Raw genomic sequence first — 21,354 nt, forward strand, 5'->3', positions numbered from 1 at the left:
TCACGACGATTAGAGAGATTACAGAATCAGGCCATGCGTATCATTCTTGCTGCGAATCGCAGAACGTGCTCACAGGATATACGTAACAGGCCATATGTGCTATCCTTAGATAGTAGACGGTGGTTTTTGAAGCTACAATCAGCGTTTAAGATCGTACGCAATGTTCACTGTCCGCACCAGTTAGAGGGATATCTTGTTAAGAGGTCTGATCTGCATGGAAGAACACTCCAAGACTCAACACTTTTAAACGTCACGCCAACTAAAACGAAAATGGGTCAGTCTACTTTCAAGCGTGACGCTGCACGAGAATGGAACGGATTACCAAGAGAGATCAGAGAATTAAACACACTTTCTAAGTTTAAAACATATTTTTAAGCATTTTATGGATCAAGACCGTATCAATAATGTATGTACCGTAAATTAGGTTCAATTTTTTGCTTGTTTGTTTGTTGTTGTTGTTGCTCTTCTTTTCAAATGCTTGTTTTTACATAATCTCCAGAATGGTTGTAATTTTCAATGTAAATGTTTAGTATATAGTTCATACCAGTGATCCAGTGATCACTGATTGGCCTTTCAGGTTAAATAAAGTCTTTTATTTTATTTTTAAACGACTTAAGACCGACATTTGAGGGGTGCATTCCTTCCTCTTGACCTACAGTTTATGTATTACCTTATGATCTTATAAACGTATATTTGTTACGTTTTTTTTTTTGCCTCTAATGATATATTCTTTTGTGTCTCGGTTATTCAAAATTGCTTTGTTTTTGCTTGTAATCCGACTTGTCCAGCCTCTTAGTCTCTTTATGTCTCCAATAATATCTTAACATGGCAAACTACAGGATCTAGGGAGAACCCTTACCAGTTTTCAGCACCATAGGTTCCCTTTTGAGGAGCGAGAAAAGGCACGAAGTCAAGTTCCCTAACCATGTTTTTTAAGAGTAAAATGAAAATCCTCGTGCTTGATAGGATCTCATAATATATTCAAGATCTGTGTGGCTTCCATCACATTCGTCACAGAGCAGTTGTCTCTTGGGGATTGTAAGTTTTGAAATGTGAAGGCTCAAGTGGCAAACCATCCGTGAGGAATGTGACAGAATAGCAGGAGATCTTGAATGGTCGGCCATAACCATTCAATCAACAAAAAAATTCGAAATTACGAAACAGGGACAATTTCTATCTTGCAATTTTCTAAGAAAAAATCGCTGTGGCCAGCTCAGCCAGGACTCGAAGCCGGGCCATATCTGACTCGCAGTCAAGCCCACAGAAGATACATGGCATGTATGGTAAAAAGAAAACTAACCGCCTTCCACGAATACAAACAAACGGCAAATTTTAATAATATTATATTACATATATTTTATGGCTCTTCTTAGTTTACTAAATACAAAATTGTGGAAAAATCATCAAAAATAGCAGTAAAGTGCGTTTCTTGCTAAAAGGTAAGGTTTACAAAGGTACATACTGCAATAAATTTACACCTTAAAAATGCTAAATACAATAAATTACATGTACACGACATTCAAGTAGGAAAATAATTTTTTTATAAAACTTTGAGTATATGACATGCACTCTCGTAAGGAGCCACTTTACAAGATAATCACATCACACCACATTTCGTAGCTTCGTGATAAAGAAGTAATATTTTTCATATTTAAACGAACACGAGAGTGAGCCGTTGCCGCCGGGACTTGACACGAGTTTGTCAAACTCGTTCTCAGAGCCTTCGCTTTTGATGATCTGCAGGGGTAAGACTGGTAACGAGATGAATTACAAGTCTCTTTAAGCGGCACTCGCTGTCATTATCGGGTTATCTAAATAAGGGTGCGTTTTTCTTTATTTTAAATAGAAGATATTAGTAGTTGTCCAATGCATTTATAAAATCTGAGGTTCCTAGATATAGGCCTGCAAGTCAATACCTAGCATAAGAGACGGACCGCTAATCAAGTAGTAATAATTAATTATGCATCAATCTTGGGAATGAAAAGCCTGGCTACAATGTGCTGAGTAATCGTATCTGTAACAAAATTCTTGAAAGAAGTTCTCAAAAGACATCTTTTTTATAGATACGATTAATTAGTAATTGGACCTCGTGTCGTGCAATATTCAGGGAGTAATCGTGCTCGTAATTCAAAATGGGCTTCACGCTGCGCGCTCGTCCGATTTTAAATTTACGCACACGATTACTCCCTGAATTGCACTCCACTCAGTCCAATTACTATTGTAAATACTAAATGCTGACAAAACAATACAGCTATCTTAAGCCATTGTTTCAATGTACAGAATTTTCTTCAAATTGAAGGAAAGATTTGCAAAATTTTAGTTCACTTAAGCCAAAAAACCTAAAGAGTTTCCAATAAGCCATCAAAAGAAGAAGAATGACAGAGATCGTGGAAGACCATAAATGACGCTGTAACGTAAACTCCTGTAAGCTAAATCACAAATTATTACAAATTGACCACTTCTGACTATAAATAGGCTATATTGAGTTAACTACAAATTACACAGCGCACTGGAATAAATCATCCCTGACGATGAATATATTTTCCACGCACAACGACTAAGTTGTTCAAATTCTACCATTTGATTAACATGGCGTCTCATACAAACGTCATACGAACTTAAAAGTTAAATGTTCTTCTTTAGAAATCGCTCTGAGTTGTAGTCTTCTTTTTCGCATTCATGGCGCGCGAAAATTGTAGGGAGAGAAAACGAAGATACTCTGATTGGTATGGGAACGGTTGCTACCCGTAATTGGGTTTTCTGGTTGAGAAGTGAGGTAACCTCTAGATTTTATATCATGCCTTCAAAAACCCTTTTCAAGCGTCAGGAATGCTGAAAATGGCGTTTTAGAGGGTAAAATTCGGAAGAATCTTCCGGGGAGGCATGGCTCTGCCCTGCTCCCCACCTCTAGAATCTCGCGCCTTCGGCGCTTCCCATCCAGCCGATGGCGTCGAAAGTTATTAAGGTGGACAACCCCCTCCCTCTCCTTTCAGGAATTCCTGGATCCGCCTGATCGCATCATGATTGTTTTCTCTCATCAAAGCAATATCTTAGCAAAAAAGTTTCATACACTCCAATTTGTAAATTAAACACAAATTACCCTAGTCCTACGTCCGTCTCCAAACCACATGGATCTCTGACTTAATCGACCGATTCACCCAGAAACCATTGAAATCACGGACTTACTGGTAAGGCTTCACCTTTCGCCAGTTCTTTTTCAATGCTTTTATGAGTGTACTCATTAATACTATTTTATCCCTACGGTCCATTTTTTTGTACTTGGGTGCTGCAATATCCAGTCCATACTTCTTTTTCAAAATGTTCACAAAATGTTTGAGGGAGATGTAGTACTGGCCTATGTCGTCCGTAGTCATCGATTCACCGGAAGTTGAACTTTCATCTGGCGGTTCGTCCCCAGGCCTCTCACCTTGGACTACCTTGTCACCTGGTAAAGTTCCAAATAACATTTAAAATGTTAAAGTCGATGATGAGGCCCCTAGCATGTACCGCTAACATCAAAGGACAAATGAATACGTGAATGGTTTTTGGAGAACACAAGATGTGGAGAAATGGAATGAAAATCTTGTTGTAGCTTGATGTTTTACTGCGTAGGAAAACCATTTGCATTAAGCTCTCTGCACAAGGAATGCAAGCAACAAAGACTAGCCTGGAAGCAAACTCCGTTGGTGGACAAGAAAATTATAACAGGAGAGGTTTTGAAAAGGTTCACTTCACTGCTTATTATCTGAGTGCCATGTCGGTATTAACGAACCGATCAAAGCGCTTTTGCACGGCAGCCATGTTGCATGGCAGGAACAATAGATTCTTCTTTCTATGGGAAAAGAATGTTCTTTCTAATGCAAAACATCTTCATTGTTCCTGCCATGCAACATGGCTGCCTTGCAAAACCTCTTTTTACGATAACTGCAGAAATTCTCGCGCGCTCATTGGCTAATGTTCTTTGACAATAAGCGGACAAAAAATGAATTTATGATTTATGCGATGCGTCAAAGAGCGTGAGTGGACAATTTGACAATTTGTTGTCGTAAAAGACAAATTGACGTTAGTTTTTCATGAGTCTGTCCTATTATTGACAATGAATTTCATCATAACATTGTCATAAGTAGTCTGCGGATCCACTCGGTTGTCGCCTCGTGGATCCACAACTACTTTGACAATGTTATGACGAAATTCATGATCAATAACAGGACAGACGCATGATAAAACTGACGTCTGTTAAATTGATATTGTGTTGTGTCTGTTACCTTTACAAGCTCCAAGATGATCCACATCAATAAATGTCTTGATTTTGCACATTTCCTTGCGCAAACTGCTGTAGTCCTGGTAAGTCTTTCGGTCAGTGCCACACAGAGTCATGGGTTGGAGGTTTTTCGAACACCCACGCTCAGCCTTTCTTGGGTCGGACATGTTACAGGAGCACGTGACACACCGAGGTCTCCCGGAAGCATCCGCAACACACAGTTTGTTACCACAGTTTATATTGTCACATGACGCGTTTACTGATTGAAAAAAGACAAAGCTTATTATTATACAGTACGAGGTTTTGGTTGGCTTCAAAAGATATTGTGTTCCTTAACTGAAAACTCCCCGAAAGTAGCGATAGAATTTCTTGGTTCTAATTTTGCCCTTGTTATATGTTCCCTCGTGTAAACAAGATAGCATTTTGAGGCTTTTACGATAAGATAAGATCTCTGTCTGGCACCAACAAAAAAGGGCGCCTGATCGCCTGCAATCTAACATATATACACGTAAAATGACATTATTGTTGACTAGGAAGATCGATCTTAAAAGAGCTCTTACTCACCAATACATTTGCCTCTGTAAGCCATGCCAATAGCTTTTCCTTGTTTGCAGGTCTCTTTCCTGAGATGACAACTGCTTTCATACTGAACGCCATCAGCACCACACAGGGGCCCATCTTTTTTCGCACGTTTGGGGCAGAGGGAGTCACAGCTTTGAACACAGGAGGCACGCTTGTACTGATCAACCATACAAGTGCCATTGTTACGGCACACCACCTTATCGCATCCGTCTGGAACAAGCGATACACAGGAAATCTTCAGATAATCATGAGCACAGTAATGTGAACTCAAACGCTTATGTACTGCGCGGCACTAACACAAACAGGTATCTAGCTTGCAGTTCATTAATATGGTTCAATTTTTTTATAGCCCCCTAAGTGGAATCCAGAACATTTTGCTGATTTATCATTAGGGTGTAATTACTCAATAAAAGCAAGCGACAGATCTTCCATGTGGTATTGTTCCCATGAGAACCTTTTTAAAGTTTGAACACAGGAACACGCTCAGTGCTTTGAGAGAATAATTCGACAAGAAAGCGAGGACGATTTAAGGAGAGATCAGTGTTACTTACATTGGCATGTTCCCTCATAAGCCACCTCCATGTCAGATCTACGATGACGGCAAGCTTTCTTTCGAAGTTCGCACTCACTGCTGTAGTTACCGCCATCATTGCCACACACTGGCTGGTATTGTCTGCGACTGCAGCCACTACAAAAACATTTCAACTGTCCGTTCGGCATCATCCTGGCCCTTGCCGTACAGACTTTATCGGGAGGACGTTCTACCTTGCTCTCAGATGCTGCACAAAGCAAATTGTACAAGAGGTTAGAACTGATGTTTCTAAACACTAAGTTAGCGCAGAGTGCGCTATAGAGGGGGGGGGGGGGGGGGAGGAAGGCTTAGGGGGCTGCTGTTCGCTAAAGCGGTAGAGTAGAGTATACGCTTTAATGTTTGTTTTATAACTGATTTATATCAATTCATAAACTAATTAATTAAGTAATTAACTAAACCGGACCGGCGCGAAGCCGATTTGAAATTATGACCACGATTACTTCCTGAATTGTACGGCACGAGGTCCAATTACTGATCAATCGTTTTTATAACAAAAGTCTTTTGGGAGCTTCTTTTGAGCGAAAAAGTCAGTAGCGCTTCCCATAAGTTAAAAAACTGTAGGAAACATTAAGAAGCACGCCATTATAACGCGTGTAGCTGACGCGCGAATGGCGTAGGTATCCACTTACAAAAAAGTGGTAATTGGATACCTTTAATTGGACACCCACGTGATCTCAATCAAATTACGTATCCCTCATCCAGTAGAGTTTCCAGGTTCATCTTACGTATGTTCGTTTTGAAAACATTAATACTGTTAGCCAACCTTAATTTGCTGGCCGGGGGAGCCTGTTCCATAATTTTGGACACAGATATGTAAGTAAGTGTTTGCCAGTCAGAATTGCGTAAATTGTAATTGGGAAATTCTCTCGGGGCATAAATTGTTCTTGACTTTGTACATTAAAATACATATACCCTGAAGTCTTCTATGCGAGTAGGTAGGCTGGCACGTATCAATAACTGTGCATAGCTTGAATGTTAACCGCTCTGAGTGCCCTCTCTTGTAACCTTCCAGCTTCCTAGTATCACTGGGTCAAATTTTGGTTACAAATTTGCCAGACTAAGTGGCAGTATGTTAGATAGGGAAGAATAGAGTAGTAGCTTTGCCTTCTAAATTCCTCAGCCTCATTATGACACCAATCATCTGGCTGGCTTTCACACAAATGATACTAATATGATTGGAGAAGTGTTCAGTCTATCGTCACAACGAAAAGTTTCAGACAATCAGATTTCTCAATTACACAACTCGAAACAGAATATTGTAAAGGTCATTATCCTTATTAGCACCCTTGCCGGTTACAAATGTTCATAGTCTGGTATTTTGTTAGATTGTGATCCTATTCTTCCAGTTGTTTTGGATCATTTTGAATTTAATATTTGAGGACAACATTTGATTTCACTTCCACGTTTTGTTTAAAAATTTTTTTGATTAAAAAATTTCCTTAAGTGTCGAAGTTTTGTATAATTTTTATTTGTGGGGTCCATATTACCAGCGATGCCTTCTTTGAAAACCCACCCTCTATTTATGACACCATTTACTGCTATTACGAGTAATTTAAGGTTAATGTGTTACTGCTTTGACATGAACCTACCGTTTGTGTTAACTGTTCGCGGGCCACACGGTAAACAGGCTTGAAAAAATTGCAAGAAGAAAGGGATTGAGGTGTTGGAACTGCGGTAGTACAAGTTTCCGCCTGCGTTTTGTGGAGACTGACAGCAATCGTTAATGGGGCTCACATGATAGACCCGGTCCGTTCTTTTACACTCGTGGTTCAGGAAACAGGTCTTGCCACCTAAAATTTAATTTAAATGCCAAGCATTAGCGACGAGATAACTACGAACGAACTGTTTCATTGACAGAAGCAATCATTTCGCTTTGCATTACTGAAAAGACATGTCTATCTTTATTCCTCTTGTCAGCGGGTAGGTCGACGTTATAGGGTTAAGATACCGAAGCCCATGTAGCCCAGTTTCCTGGCCGGGTCGCCAGCTGATAAACGCAAAACCGAACGAATTCCGTTAATAACCATGTAATGAGTAGTGTTTACATCTACTCCATTTACCATCTCAGATGGCACCAAGGGTGGCCATAAGAACCAATGGATACCTACACTTTTTTTATTTTTTATCTTCTTAAAGTTCAAGGTAATTAATCATTTTTCGATAAAAAAGTAAATCACGGCTCCCCTCACTTCCGTTTGTTGATTTCATCACGCTAAAAATAGTACCGGATGGGTAAACATATCACATCGTCAGGATTTGTAGGACTTCAACTCGCGCAGAGAAACTATTCGCTCAGCTCGCGCTTGTTCGTTGCTTTATGCCACCAAATTGGTGAGGAAAAAATCGAGCGCGTTATTCACTGGCCACATTCGAACTTTTTCTTCTCTCTCCCAGTGAAGATTTGTATATGTGTTTAATTTCTTTTTCCGTGAATCTCTTCAGTGCGCGACGTGCATTTGCTAACTTGATCACAATCGCACATGATGAACTAAGCTTCTTAATCTTCTTTGAATTTATTGCCCAACAATGATTCATCAAGTTTCCAACGCGAAAGAGGTATCGAGCCCTCTTAACACGTTAAACAGAAGAAGTTCGAGGTACAACGTCACGAGCGAGAAGCGAGTTAACAAACAAGAGACCTTGCAATAGAGACTGCACTTAACCCAAGAATAATGATAGATATGCGGCATCAAATTTTGTTTTGCCGTTTAGTGTTTTGAGTGAGAAAGGGCAGTTTCTGTTAACCTTGTACGGCTTTGCCACCCAGCTGTATCCGCCACTTGTTTTGCTAGACATAACATAACTTGTTATTTTTAAACACTTCGCTTATGACTCTTTCCTAAGGGAAACAACCAACAGTCGATTGTCTTTCGTCTTTTTTTTTTTCTGTTAAATTTTATATAAATGCAGAACTGTGGCTTAGAACCGCTCGATGGGTAAGGATTTCTGTTTCATTATTTCTGTCATTTTTCATATATTCGATACTTTTTTTAATATTTAGTACAGCTTGATGATCATTAAATACCCTGCGCTGCCAAACGTAACGCGAAAGAAGTGAGTGAGATACAGGCAATAAATAACTGGGAAGCGCCAGGGCCTGTTAATAAGAGCAAACACATTACTGTCATTCTCTGTAATTACAAACCCATTGTTCTGTGCTTTAGCTAGTTACATGATTGAGCTTCTTAAGAGCGAAAGAGCAGAAAAATAACGCTATTTGTTTAACTTGTTATTGTAACTAATACCAGGTAGGCGTCTAACAGGATTTTTCTAAATATATAAAAGAGCGAAGTGGCTTTCTGTTGCTGAGTCGCGATTCTCTGCAGGGATTTCGTAACCCCACGACCAAGCTCCGTTAATCCGTCTATCGACATTTTCGCTCGCCCCGCCCAGACGCTTGCGGCGGTATTGTCACCTTCACGCTTTGTTCGGGGTTCTTTCTCATACGTGCTCTTAAGTTGAAAAGAGACAGGCTAAGAAATGCCCATTTGCTGCGTACAAGTCGCCTAAGCTGCGCTGACCTGTGCTTAACGGGTCGTGAAAAATCCCACGATTTCACGAAGCCACGCCCATTGGCCCAAGAAAGACATCACGATTTTATAGACAGTGTATAGTCTTCGTTCTTGAACCTCACGGCATGTACACGAAATCGTCGGGGATACCTTAACAATAACATAGACACAAAGATGTTTCTTTGCTGCCACCACAGGGAACCTTTGTAAAGGCGAAACAAGTCGATTTACAATGAGTTTTCTCAAACCCGTGAAATCAGCATTTGACCTTTTTCTTGACACAGTGGTCTGGCAAGTCTATAACAAAGTTTTCTTAATTTGTTAACGGTAATGGGAAAAAAGAAATACTTGTCCCCTATTTCTTTTTCGATGGCTTAAAGGCCTAAAACCGAAATAAGAGGCATAGCTATCCTGTGTCTTCTAAACGCTTTGAAATGTGGTTAACGTGAAAAATTGGGTTGCTGTAGGGAGCAAAAGAAATCACAGTAGCATTACAAATGAACCGCGGGCAAATGACCATGCCTTCGTAAACGCGTAAGGGTCACGTCTGCAAAAGATGAATCATTTATCCCTCGCGAATGCGAATATATAGATCTTGGGAGGTCTTTTCTCTAAAAGACATAGATATAGGTCGAGGACTCGTAATATATATCGCTATTTTGGCTGTCCTAGTGTAATTTAGGCCTAGAAATGTTTCTGTGATTTACCGCACTTTGATCTTACCGCTATCACGTGTACAGACACGTGTCAATCAGTGTTAGTGTTCTTCTACCTCTTCACTCCTGTCCATAAACGAGCCGGGAAACAAGGAAAGTCCCTGGTAGCCAAGCTTTTGCTCGACACAGTCACTCAAGTAAACTGAAGCCTTAGCTTACAATCCTAGTCTAGTTTCAAATCTCATGTCTCTTATTGATCCTCAGAGCAGACATAAGAATTATCTTTGTCAAAACTGAGTTATCATTCTAGCCGTTCTAGGGAAAGTTAAGAAAGCGGCTGTCGGCCGGCACCACTGAATAATAACAATAGGACTTATGACCTAAAATTAATCTCTGTCTTCACCCAGAAAGTCCATTAACAGGTTTTTTTTTGTCATCGTCAATGCTTTTGAAAGAAAAAGAGATTTTCTTTCATTTGTTGCGATGTTAACACGCAAATTCTGCTCAACACTTTGAAAACAAGACGAACTAAAGAGGATCAAATCGATTAACAACTTCTTCTCTTCATCATCTGTGCTATCAAAAGGAAGAGCGTTTTTTCATTTGTTGTGATGTGAGCGAACAATTTGAAAAAGAAGACGCGTAGCAGAGGATAAAACCATGATGTAGAACGAAGCAATGGTGCAAAATAAAGCAAATATTTGGAGTCCACATACGTACACATTTATACACCTATACTGACAAGAAACAGCGTGAAAAAGCATACCTTTTGATACACGGACACAAGCGAACAGCACGAGGCCCGCAAAACAGGTAACCACCTGTATAGATTTCGTTTCCATCGCTGGCCACTTAAAAAAAAAAAGTCCACAAGCCACCGAGCAGATTTGAGATCGAGCGTAGGACGAGTATAAAAATGAACCGCTTACAGGGATTTAGAATTTATATAGCTGTCCAGGTCCGCTTGATCTGACAAGCAGACAGGAAATTACCGGGAATTCGGAAATGATGACCACTTCCGATTCCAACTGATTTAGAGACGTCACGTCAAAACTTGTGATCACAAGTCGCGCGATAGAGTGAGTACAAGAGAGGAACATCTTTTGCACTGTTGACAAAGCACTGAGGTCTCCAATTATAAACACGCAAGTATGAAATGTTTGAAATCAATATTGACCGGGCGATAATATTTATGTCACTTTGCTGTCTTGTTTTTTTGTTATTCTTTAATTTCTTCTCGTATCCAATTTATCAATTCACGTCATTTGTAAGATTGTAACGAACCGAGGAAGCAATGCCAATCAAACATATTTTTATAACTGAAAGGCTGGTGTGTAGATACATTATATAACATGAAATCACCACCCCAGAAAAAATACCAATGAACCAGGCAAACCAGGTAAATACGTCAAGGCCTAGGTAAAATTCGGCACAAAATATGAGTTTACAGACTCTTTACAGTGTTGTTGCTTGTCTTTGTGGTGAGTATTTTTGCTACGGTTTGTGAAATTTCAAGTACGTGTGCAGTTTGGATAACGAGGTCAATGTTTTGCTGAATAATCCTTGTAACGGTAAATAAAGCCCAAAAAACTTGGCATAATATGGCCCGATACACAACATAATTCCCTTGACTAAGTCTAGGAACAGATTAGCAGATTTAGGTCATTACTCAATGGAAGGTTCTTTACTATGAACAATAAGCAACATGTCTGCAATTAGGAGAGATTAAGATTTTTATCCAAAAAGAAAACTGAAAAAAAAACATTGTAATTTATCACTCGAGGTCTTGTAAACATTTATGAAACAAAATCCATACAGAGCAATGTGCGTTTGGGTCAATTGAAAGGCGCCTTGGTGTCACACTGAAAATTGAAGCTATGTTTGTCTACGCCTTCTCACTGTTTTACTAGCAAAGAGACAGACAGATGGAGAGGAGAGAATGATCTCGAACGTGATCCATACTACGGCTATTATATGTCATACAGGAGAAGAAGAAACAATGTGAAATGACAAATTTTACTACCATTACTATTATCATTAATTTTGCAAGCTGACAAAGATCAGCGCGCTCACGTAAACTTCAACTTAAAATAAAAATCAATTTACAGCCTGCTAAAAGGGCACTTGAGTTAGTCTAGATTACGTAAGATATGAAGATTTTTTTTAAAACATTCGTGCGGCCAACGATGAACAAATTACTAAAGCAACTAGCAACGAACATGAAAAAAAAAAAAAAATGAAAAAAATTGATCTTTCGTCATCTAATATTATATCGGGTAAATTCCTGAACGTGGGTAATAGTTTCCAAGCACGCGCTTAATGCAACTCATCACTTTCACAGTATCACGCCATTAAAAAGCCGCCTTAATCGGACAAAAGCAGAGAGGTTTTATGTAAACCCTGGAAGCTCTATCTAACTGTCACTGAAGAGAAACTAACAAGATTCAGAGATAGAACGTCTTTCACAAGCTGAGTGAAGTTGATCACTATATGAAAGTACTGAGTCAAGCTCTAAAATCCTTGCATCGCAACCCAGAAGGTCACAGATCTAACAGTCAAGGTCATTTTGGATGATTTAGCATGTTTGAAGTCTCGCCAAGTATTCCGCACTTAATTAAAAATCGTTTTCCGAAAGGAGGCCAATTTAAGAAGGAATCGCTCACGCTTTGTGTCTTTTCGCTCTCTGTTGTAGAGTGAAATAGCTTCCGCTCTCCTCAAATACCTGTTAACACATCACGTCCTGCTTCAGTATGGAGGTTTGGTCGACATGACTGCGTCAAAGAAGGTCGATTGTATCCGATCACGCTCCCTTTACACCTATGCCGATCAGCAACCGGCTAGCAGGAGCACTGACTTCCCCGGCAGTCTTCTCCTTCGCTTTCTTTCGATCTCTCCGTTTTAAAGGTTGCGCTGTCATGGTATAGCATCTGATCGTTTGGGGAGGGGGGACTACCTTAAATGAGCTAGTTAAGTATGTGTGCTATGTACTACTGCATAGGGCATAGTTTTTGAGCGGTTTTGGCCGAAATAAGGGTATAAATTTTAACCATTCTGCTCTGAAATAGGGCATGTTTTTCACTCAGCCTTGGCATGGGTATTTTGAATTTTCTAGCCGCATTGACATTGGCAAATTTTTAGCCCTTCTCTAATGTTTACCCAAATGGAAGCCATTTCTGGTTAGCTGAAATCATATATATAAGAGCCGTGTACTGATTTTGAAGTTCTGAAATGGGGTATTGATTTTCGCTCAGCTCAGAAATAGAGTATGGAAAATCACAGATTTTGGTCTGTAATAGGGTACAGGTTTCGCACACCCAACCAAAATCTTCGGAGGGTATCCCTTTTCCTCCTCCACCGGAGCATCTACAGGGTAGGGACCATCAACTTCATATCAGTATTTGGGAGTGATGATATATTAGAGATATTAATTAGCTTGGGAAACTTCCTGTTGGCAGACTGACAAGTATTCATTCGATGTATTTCCTAACTTGCTTGCTTACATTTATATAGCTTTACATGGGAATTCTCTCACTGAGTATTGTTAATTATAGGAATTACGAGTACCATCGTCATTCGTGTCAAAATGGATGTGTGGTTAGTTGTTGTTACGACTCGATACATAAAACACGCCTATGTTGAAGTTGTCTGCTTGGAGGCCCGGTCATTTCCCCTACGCAGAAAGCAGCCTTCGCTAGAAGAAAATCGGATTTCTGCGACACGCAGACCCGGGCACGGAATTCACATGGTGCAGAGCAAGCATAAATAGAAGGGAGATTTGCTTGCTTAGCAACTGGAAGGTTTATCCTTAAGGATGGTTTTTGCGAATTTAGGAGACGGGTGACGAGGTTGCTTTCCCTCCAGTGGTATGCCTTTTTTGTTCTGCCTAAGCAACTAAGCCCTGAGTTTTGCTGTGTTGGACTACGATACTGATTAAGCTTCTGCATGGAGAATATGTCGTCTTGGGATAGGGTATAGGGGTGTATAGAATAGTGTTGCAAAATCAAGCTGATCGTGGTCTAGTATGGGGTAAAGGTTTCAGTGTCCCAGTGGAGCACCCCTACCCAAAGATCTACAGAGTACTCCCCCGGGGGTCAGTCAGAAAATTGAAGACATTGAGGGTGGCACTCGTGACAAATTCCAGGACAACGCCTCCCTAAGGGCTTATGTCCGGGACCTCTTTCGATTGGAGTAGGAATGGTTGTTTCTCTCAAATTAAATGCTTTTCTAATTCCATACATCAGCTTTCTTGTCTGATCGTCAATTTCACATCAACAATCAGATTTGTTCTTTTCATCCAATCGGCTTTTAGTCGACAAACTGAGAAACGTAAGGGTCACGGAAACAAAAAACATGCCCTCCACAATTCGGTTTTAAGTCCGGGATTAAAAGTCCGTTAACTCGAGTTAACTTTGGATAGTACAGGATAAATTCTCTTACTGATTTATTCAATTTTTCGTAAACATGTAGGAGTTAGGATAAAACGCCAAAAATGATAAGACATATATCGGTCCTTTCTTCGTTAACACCGGCATTGTAGATATATAGAACAGAATCATTCAATTTCCATAGCATTTCTTATCAGCTGTGTGTCAGTAGTATAACAATTTAACTTGCAATTCATAGAAGAAAAATACATACAGATATAATTGTATTTCCTACCTTCTATCGACGGCCAAATCAATATGGCATAAATCGCTATTAAAGTAACAGGACTATTCGTTCCTAAAGACCTCGGGAGCATGTTTGTTTGACTTGTTGGCTTCACTCTCATCACTGCAATTAGTTGATACAAAACGCACAACATTAGCGGACTTTGTCCTCAAAGTAGGCTGTAACTGTAAGTTAATACAGGCATAGCAAACAACAACATTTATATAATAGACTGGATTCTACGCTCTCTGATTGGTCTATCTGAGAACTCGTGTTTTATTGTTATTTATTGCTCGTGAATAGGCGTTAAAGACGTTGTGCATCGCTCTCCAGTAACACGTGGCAAAATGATGAGAACACACGCCTCTGGCTCGTGCTTAGAACTTGTCTTAATTTGTTCGTTGTGTTTTATGCCATCACTTTTGCTTTTTTTTTTGTTTTAAACCGAAGATAACGAAGTTAGAGGCATTCAAAGTGCATTTCATCAGGAGACCTTTACAAACCGGCTGCAAATTCTACAAATTCTCTTCTCTGTAGAAATTTTGTCATGCAACGCCTAGACTCCTATACAGCAGTCTATGTCGTGGAACGATTATAACGCATTTTAGTAACAGCGCCTGCTTGCTGATTAACCAGTTCAGTTAAAAAGGACACACAATCACAGCCAGCAAAATTCATAATTAGAAATATACCCAAAGGTACAAACTTGTTGAGAAGGCGTAAAACTCAAAGAACTTCCAACTTTTAAGCACTGGCTTCTTCTGATGGAGAGAACACTTGACAAGGCGTAAACTTATGAAGAGTTAAATCAACACACCCCTTAAATCTGATTTGTCTCTGTAGCCCTACAATATCAAGACAGGTTCCAGTAATATCAACCATTGTTTTCTGCAAAAGTGAAACTTTACCTTACAATTCCTTCTGTTTCGCAAGCTACAAAGACGATTCTGCCGCTTTAAATATTTGAGGTTAATAGCAGATAAGCAAAATTTTAAAACTGTTACAGACATTCGTCTAGCGTGTAATTAGATTTGCAGTAATGGATTCCAAATTAATCCAATTCTAACGCAGTAGCAATTTAACCTCGCGTTCCACACTGTAATCAACTATGCCACCTTCCTTTTCAATCATCTTTACTTCTATAAAAGGATGTCGGCAAGAGATTTAATACTAGACGTATAAAAACCGCTAATAACAAGCGGACGTTACTGTACAGTTGAATAAGACCAGGCTGAAACAAGACCTTATGGGTGCTATAGCACGAGAGCGACAGTAAGCGGTTTTGCTGGGACCAATGCATATGTTCTCTCTACAATATTAAAGTGGTGTAATAGAATTTCAAAAACGTTCTGAAAAGTGTTGTAACTTGTAAGTCATGTGAAGTAAAAGTACGTGCGTCTATTTCGGGGTGGTTCCTCCGTCGAAAACAACATAAGAAATAAATGAAAATATGCAACAGATGTGAACGTTTAAGGAAAGAAATTCACGCGGCATATTGCCTGACCCAGCTGCCATACCGTGTTCGGGTGACATGGTAATCCCCGATGACATAAACTCCATTCAGGCGAGGACCTGTACCAGTGGTTTTCAGGAAGAACAGCCCTACTACCCGTCGCTTTGAATGATGTTGTTTGGCAATGTAATATTGGATTTCCGTGGAGTTCAAGCTGCTGTAGTGATCTGTCGGCAGCACTCGACAGTACTTTCCATTTTCTGGCCCAGTTTTAAAATCTCAATGAATTCTAATTTCCACACATTCGCAAACTGAGAAGGTTATTCAAACTTCAAAGAAACCGGGACGTTTTTTTTCAACTTGGCTCAAAACCTAGAGGAACCATGGCTCGAGACCATCGCCCGTCAACCGTCGATGTTGTAGCCGTAACTGATATTTTCAGCTTATCTCAGCTGTGTTCTCAGCGCTGAAACTACAAAGAGGGTCTGCAAATGGAAACAACCATTTCCGGCCACCTCTATTTGCTGCTGAAAAACACCTCCTGGTGAAAAACGTCTTTGTACTGCTTAGAGTATTTGCTCAGAACATTAGCTGTGTACTGTCCTACCACGATTGTCAAAGAGACGAAAACCGCCCAAAGGCATGTTTTCAAATGACATTGATTACATTACGACTAAAATATAACACAGTCTAAGAATGTGAGCAATGTTTGGTTGACTTATAACGCATTGAGCCAAGAAAATATTTCGCTAACTTGGTACTTTGATCTCCTTTGTAACGCATATAGGATTGCTTGATAACAAATTTCTTTAAAGCCGCTAGTTGTTACAAACTATGTTAGTTATGCAACAAGAGACCATGATCTACAGATCATAGCCTCTTCCGATGTAGTGAACAATTTAATTTGTGGAAGTACGTAAATCCTTTACGAAAACAACGACTTTTTGTGAAGAAACGGTTTCTCACGAACATGGAAAGGCTATTAATTTTGTTCAAAGGCTATGCGGTATAGTTTCCAAAGCCGTCTAGTTTCTTTATTCAGTCTAGGGAGTTCAGAGCCACCTTCAATGTTCGCCGAAAATTTAAGGTGGCTTTGAACTGCACAGAAAAAATCTTTTTAAAGCTATGCAAAAGAAATTACATGTTACCATAAAAAGTGACGAAGTCAAAAGTTGAACATGAACCCAGACCACTCGGCCAAGATTTCTTCAGGATAGCAGTCAATCGGTTAAAATACAAGGTCTACGAACTCTTACTCGACATATAACATACCTGCAACTTACCAAATCCCATCTACAATGTAGGCAATAGTGATAGGACTGAGTGGTACTGAGTGCGTCAATCATACCACTGATTTTCAATACTTGACTGTCCGATTTGTTCAATCACGATTTTCTGCTTTTCTGCTCATTTCTCTCGTTCGGCCACCTTTCGCTGAGAATTTTATGCTTTAAAGCTGACAGGATTTTCCTTATGATACACGCGCGTGGTGATTTGTATATTGTGTTTATGGAGATTTCCTCGTCTTTTTTGTCCTATCCAGTTGGTTTGGTGAAATGCTTATTTGTGAATATCTTTAAAGGTTACTGTTTTTAGTAAATAATTAGTTATTTTATGGGAACTCCGCTAAACGGTAAAACCTATCCATAATTCAAAGCATATTTTCTTCCTTTTCATTGGCCGAGAGCCCACCATGTGACCTGGAAATAACTGCCTTCAAATAATGGACTTCTCATGCGTAATTCCGTCTAAATGTGTTTTGCTGCAAATGGTATTCTGTTCATGCGTGATTGTGACCACATTCTTTTGAGAAGTATGGCAGATCGCTTTCCTGAACTGTAAAAAAACTTGGTGATCAAAGATAAAGCAATTATTGAACTTGGTTATCGCAGAATATCGTGATTTGTGAGTGGAGCTCGAGAGCAGATCAATTATAATTGTCTCCCCGCCACTGACAAATCGCGATATTTTACTCATTGTTAAAAATATTTCCTGAGTTTGACTCAGGAGTGCGGCAAGTGTCGAGCAGCGTATTAAAACCTTTTTGGTCCTGGACAAAAGTTCCCTTAGAAAATATTTGGCTAAAACAGCAGGTTGGCGAACTTTCGACTGTGAAAATACAAGAAATGAAGTGAATGCACCCTTTTTTTCAAGCGATTCGCTGAAACTGAAACAGAGCAAGAAACAAGACGAAATATCAGTGAAGCGAGCAAACAATAACGGAGAAATAACGAAACCTAAAATATTTGTGCCGGGACTGCGACGAGTCGACTACAAAATACAAAACACCTTTGACAACCTGACAACGACAACTACCATGAAATATAACCAGCGTCGCGAATAATAGGCACGAAGAGTAACTTAGGAACGAAACATAAGAGGCTTGACGACAAAAACAACTACGTTAAGACTTCTTGGGAAAAATGCGATCCCGGAAACTACGAAAGGCCACAGAATGTCTGTCAACAAAAACGACTGAATGAAGGAAAATATAAAGCAACAAAAATTCACCGAAGATTCAATAACCGACGCAACCTCCTCTAAAAAGTAAAAACAGATTTTCGGAATAAAATAAGCTTAGCACTTCAGCACTGAGTTTGTTACCTTACATTTGGGTCTTGTTCTTTTATACTTCCAAAATCTCTTGGCTTCAATGAACTTGAGCGATACCGAACTTGGTGATATTTCAAACAGCCACGTGAGCAAGTAACTCTTGCTTCATTGGACTTCAGTTGCAAAAGGTGTATAATTTTCAGCAAAGCTATTATTTCGAGTTTTTTTCGTAAACTTTCCTCAGTTCGTCGAGATTAATATCTTCCAGAATATGCACTTCTATACTATAGACGAGATTGTATACGAGGAATATTTCGGAAGAAAACTTGTATCGTGTGTCCTTCAGACCGTGCCACCCCACGCCAACAATTTTGCCGCCTTTTCATAACATCACTTCATTTAGATAAAAGCGAAATGTCCACATTCCCTCGTCGATCGTCCCTGTGTCAGTGGATTAAGGGAGACCAGGAGTCATAACCGATTATGGCTCCTGGGGAGACTCAATACATCTCCGCCCCGAGTCATTCGGGAAATGCCGCCAAAAAAATGTCCCCGCTTACCATCCCCCGTCCAATTAATTTTGAGCGCTTCTTTGTCTTTCTATGATTATTAACGGCGGAAATTTTAATATCTACTAGCCAAAACATGACTGGGTGGACTGAAAGGCCAATTTTATTGAGTTTATCCTGCGAGCAAGACCATCGCACATGCACGCACAACGTTTGCCTTTGCCGACAAGTGAGCAACATCATACTTCAATTTTTTTTATATAATTTGAGGCTAAAATAACGAATGCCTGGTAGGAGTCTGGTGTTAGTGGTTAACCAAATCCGTGTAATGCAACTATCCTAAGCTAAACGTTAAGCAAAGGTCAAGAATGCCCTTTCTTACACTATTGTTGGTGATTTGACCCAGGGTTATCTATGGTCTGTAAGCCTGAAATTGTAATGTAATTTCATGCTTCAGTTAAATGCTCGATAGCCTAGGGCAAAAACAGAACAAAATGTTTTGTGGTGCACGATTTGGAAAGAATTATCGAGAATGTAACTAATACGCAAGTTTATAAACGCGATAGCAAGCGGCCAGTTTGATTTCTTCGCACCAGGGTATTTAATAACCAAGTTACCATCCCTTACATAACATTACATAACAATTAAATTTAATTTCTCTGATGTAAACCTGTTGAAGCATTCAACGTTTTTTTTAGTGGAAAGCCATCCATCCATGTTGTTGATCTGCTGTCGTGTGGACCGCTAAGCCGGGCCGATACTGTATCCTTCATTGTTTTTGCGGCGGAGCTTGATGTTATCGAGTGTAGACCCAACCCTGATCAAATGGACAGATACATCACCTCGACTGCAACACGTCCGTTGGGGTTTTGTTCTGTTTATAACTAGACTTCTATATGTTTCTCTCCAACTTTCACCTGATTCTTTGTTTCCTCTTTTAAGAAGCTCTTAATATAACGTAGATCTTTGCAGATTAGCCTAATTGGGACTTGTCTTTTTAGATATTTCTCAAAGAGCAACTCGAGACTAAAATGTTTTTCGGGAGATAAACTCGAAATACACCCTACGGATTTAGACTGTGTGAAGCAAACTGCGCCACATCGTGCGGTGAATCGACTCGCGTACTCACTGAGTCGTCAATAAGTCTATGCCGGATGGACCTCTGACTGAATTACTTTGCTGTGTTTTGCTGCTGCTGGGATGCCCCATAGCGTATATGGCTTATTCGTCCTTCTTTGTCAGCCAATAGTTTCCAGAATATTCTCAAGCTTTGGCTAGTCTCAGAGACTGGATGTCTTTATTTGCTTATTTTTTTGTTGTTCTTGACCTCCATCCAAGCCCGTAATGGACTTAATTACAAGAATGGTCAGTCAGCATATCAGAGTGATAAATGACGCCATTTTACAAAATACGGTATCGTATTGAGGCTTAGTGAATGCCTGACATTTTCGTTTAAGTAAATCCATGCGGACTTAAACTGATTTTTTTTTTTCAGTTTGCGGAAGCCAATAAACCAAAACTTCAGGAAACAAATTTTCTGAGCCAGGACAATCCCGTTTGTAAGAAAATCTGTTCCCGTTTTTGCAGCACGACGAGCAATGAAAACGAACAAGCTCTTGTTAATATAATGGGCTCTCTTACAAAAGATGTTGTGACCTCTCGTCAGTAATACTCTTGATAAAGATCACCGATAGAATTGAGCTATGTTATCTCAACTGCTGAAGCACACATTTATCCTCAACACGCCAAGACGAAGTTCGATGGAAAAGGATTCTCTGTTGCACGTTTTTGAAAAAGTCTCGGACACGTGAAAAAATTCTACCGATGAACAGTGAAGTAAATCAACAGTGGAAAGAAAACAAATAACAAACTGGCGGCCAACATTAGCCCCCATTGTTTCAACAAACAAAAGAATATCATTATGCTTATTCTTTTCCGAGCCTGCAGCAGTTGTTTTTATTCTATCAGAAAAGTTCTGTTTGCAGTTTGATGATTTTAGTTGACTAAAACTTGTTCATATGTAAACGAGAAAGACTTTGTTGAAAGCAGATCACAATTAGTTAAAAGACAACTCTGTAAAACCTCTTCAATTCTAAAACAACCTGCGAAAATGTAACACATGAATGTGAAACTGACCTGATCAAATTAACTGGTTAATGTCAACAACAAGCGGTGGCATTGAAGCAAAAATGTGATTTTGTTGTTACAATCAAAGAAAACATGACGACTTCATTAGTTTCCATGACTTGATGTTTCTACTGAGGTACCTGAAAACCCACGCAGACTGCCTAGACAATGACGAAATCCCTTCTGTATCTCCAAGTTACGGGCTCATAGTCAGTTTTACGTTGCATATCGTATACAATAAAATAAACTTTCTGAAGCAAGTGATTTGTTAGTGAAATCCCCTGAAGTCAACATAAACATCGATAAACACTAACTGCTCACTTACCAGTAAAATTGACTTCAGTTTTCTTCAGTTTGCTTCACTTACAAATGTTTAGCAACGAGCACTCCACTGTGTTCCGTTATAACAAACCAAACGACTGACTCGCAGTATTATCCTGCTTTGCTTTTTACTTGGTA

General features: G+C 39.6%; 1 protein-coding gene across 4 annotated transcripts; it reads right to left on the reverse strand.

Annotated features, from left to right (window-relative positions):
- Positions 1–1,313: 1,313 nt before the first annotated feature.
- On the reverse strand, positions 1,314–21,353 carry LOC110053343 (follistatin-A-like). 4 transcript variants are annotated; one of them, XM_020759568.2, is made up of 7 exons: positions 21,221–21,353; positions 14,263–14,376; positions 7,025–7,225; positions 5,395–5,622; positions 4,826–5,053; positions 4,266–4,520; positions 1,314–3,445 (listed from the first exon to the last, which is right to left on the reverse strand). In XM_020759568.2, the coding sequence occupies exons 2-7, from the start codon at positions 14,372–14,374 to the stop codon at positions 3,183–3,185; spliced, it is 1,287 nt and encodes a 428-aa protein (XP_020615227.2). In that variant the 5' UTR covers positions 14,375–14,376; positions 21,221–21,353; the 3' UTR covers positions 1,314–3,182. The 4 variants fall into 4 exon arrangements, with proteins under 4 accessions (XP_020615227.2, XP_089151807.1, XP_089151808.1 ...); XM_089295681.1 differs by lacking the exon at positions 21,221–21,353 and adding an exon at positions 15,771–16,033; XM_089295682.1 differs by lacking the exon at positions 21,221–21,353 and having other exon boundaries at positions 14,263–14,418.
- Between the last annotated feature and the right edge of the window lies 1 nt (position 21,354).

Source organism: Orbicella faveolata, unplaced genomic scaffold (assembly GCF_042242905.1).
Source record: "Orbicella faveolata isolate gen_17 unplaced genomic scaffold, um_ofav_v1 contig_26, whole genome shotgun sequence".
NCBI lineage: Eukaryota > Metazoa > Cnidaria > Anthozoa > Scleractinia > Merulinidae > Orbicella > Orbicella faveolata.

Excerpts from the sequence above, each read along its gene's own strand:
- LOC110053343 (XM_089295681.1), bottom strand. The coding sequence starts at position 15,813 with ATGGAGTTTATGTCATCGGGGATTACCATGTCACCCGAACACG. Across the intron at positions 14,377-15,770 it reads TACCATGTCACCCGAACACG|TGATGAGAGTGAAGCCAACA; the intron begins GTATGGCAGCTG and ends AACTAATTGCAG. Across the intron at positions 5,623-7,024 it reads GCGAACAGTTAACACAAACG|CATCTGAGAGCAAGGTAGAA; the intron begins GTAGGTTCATGT and ends TGCTTTGTGCAG.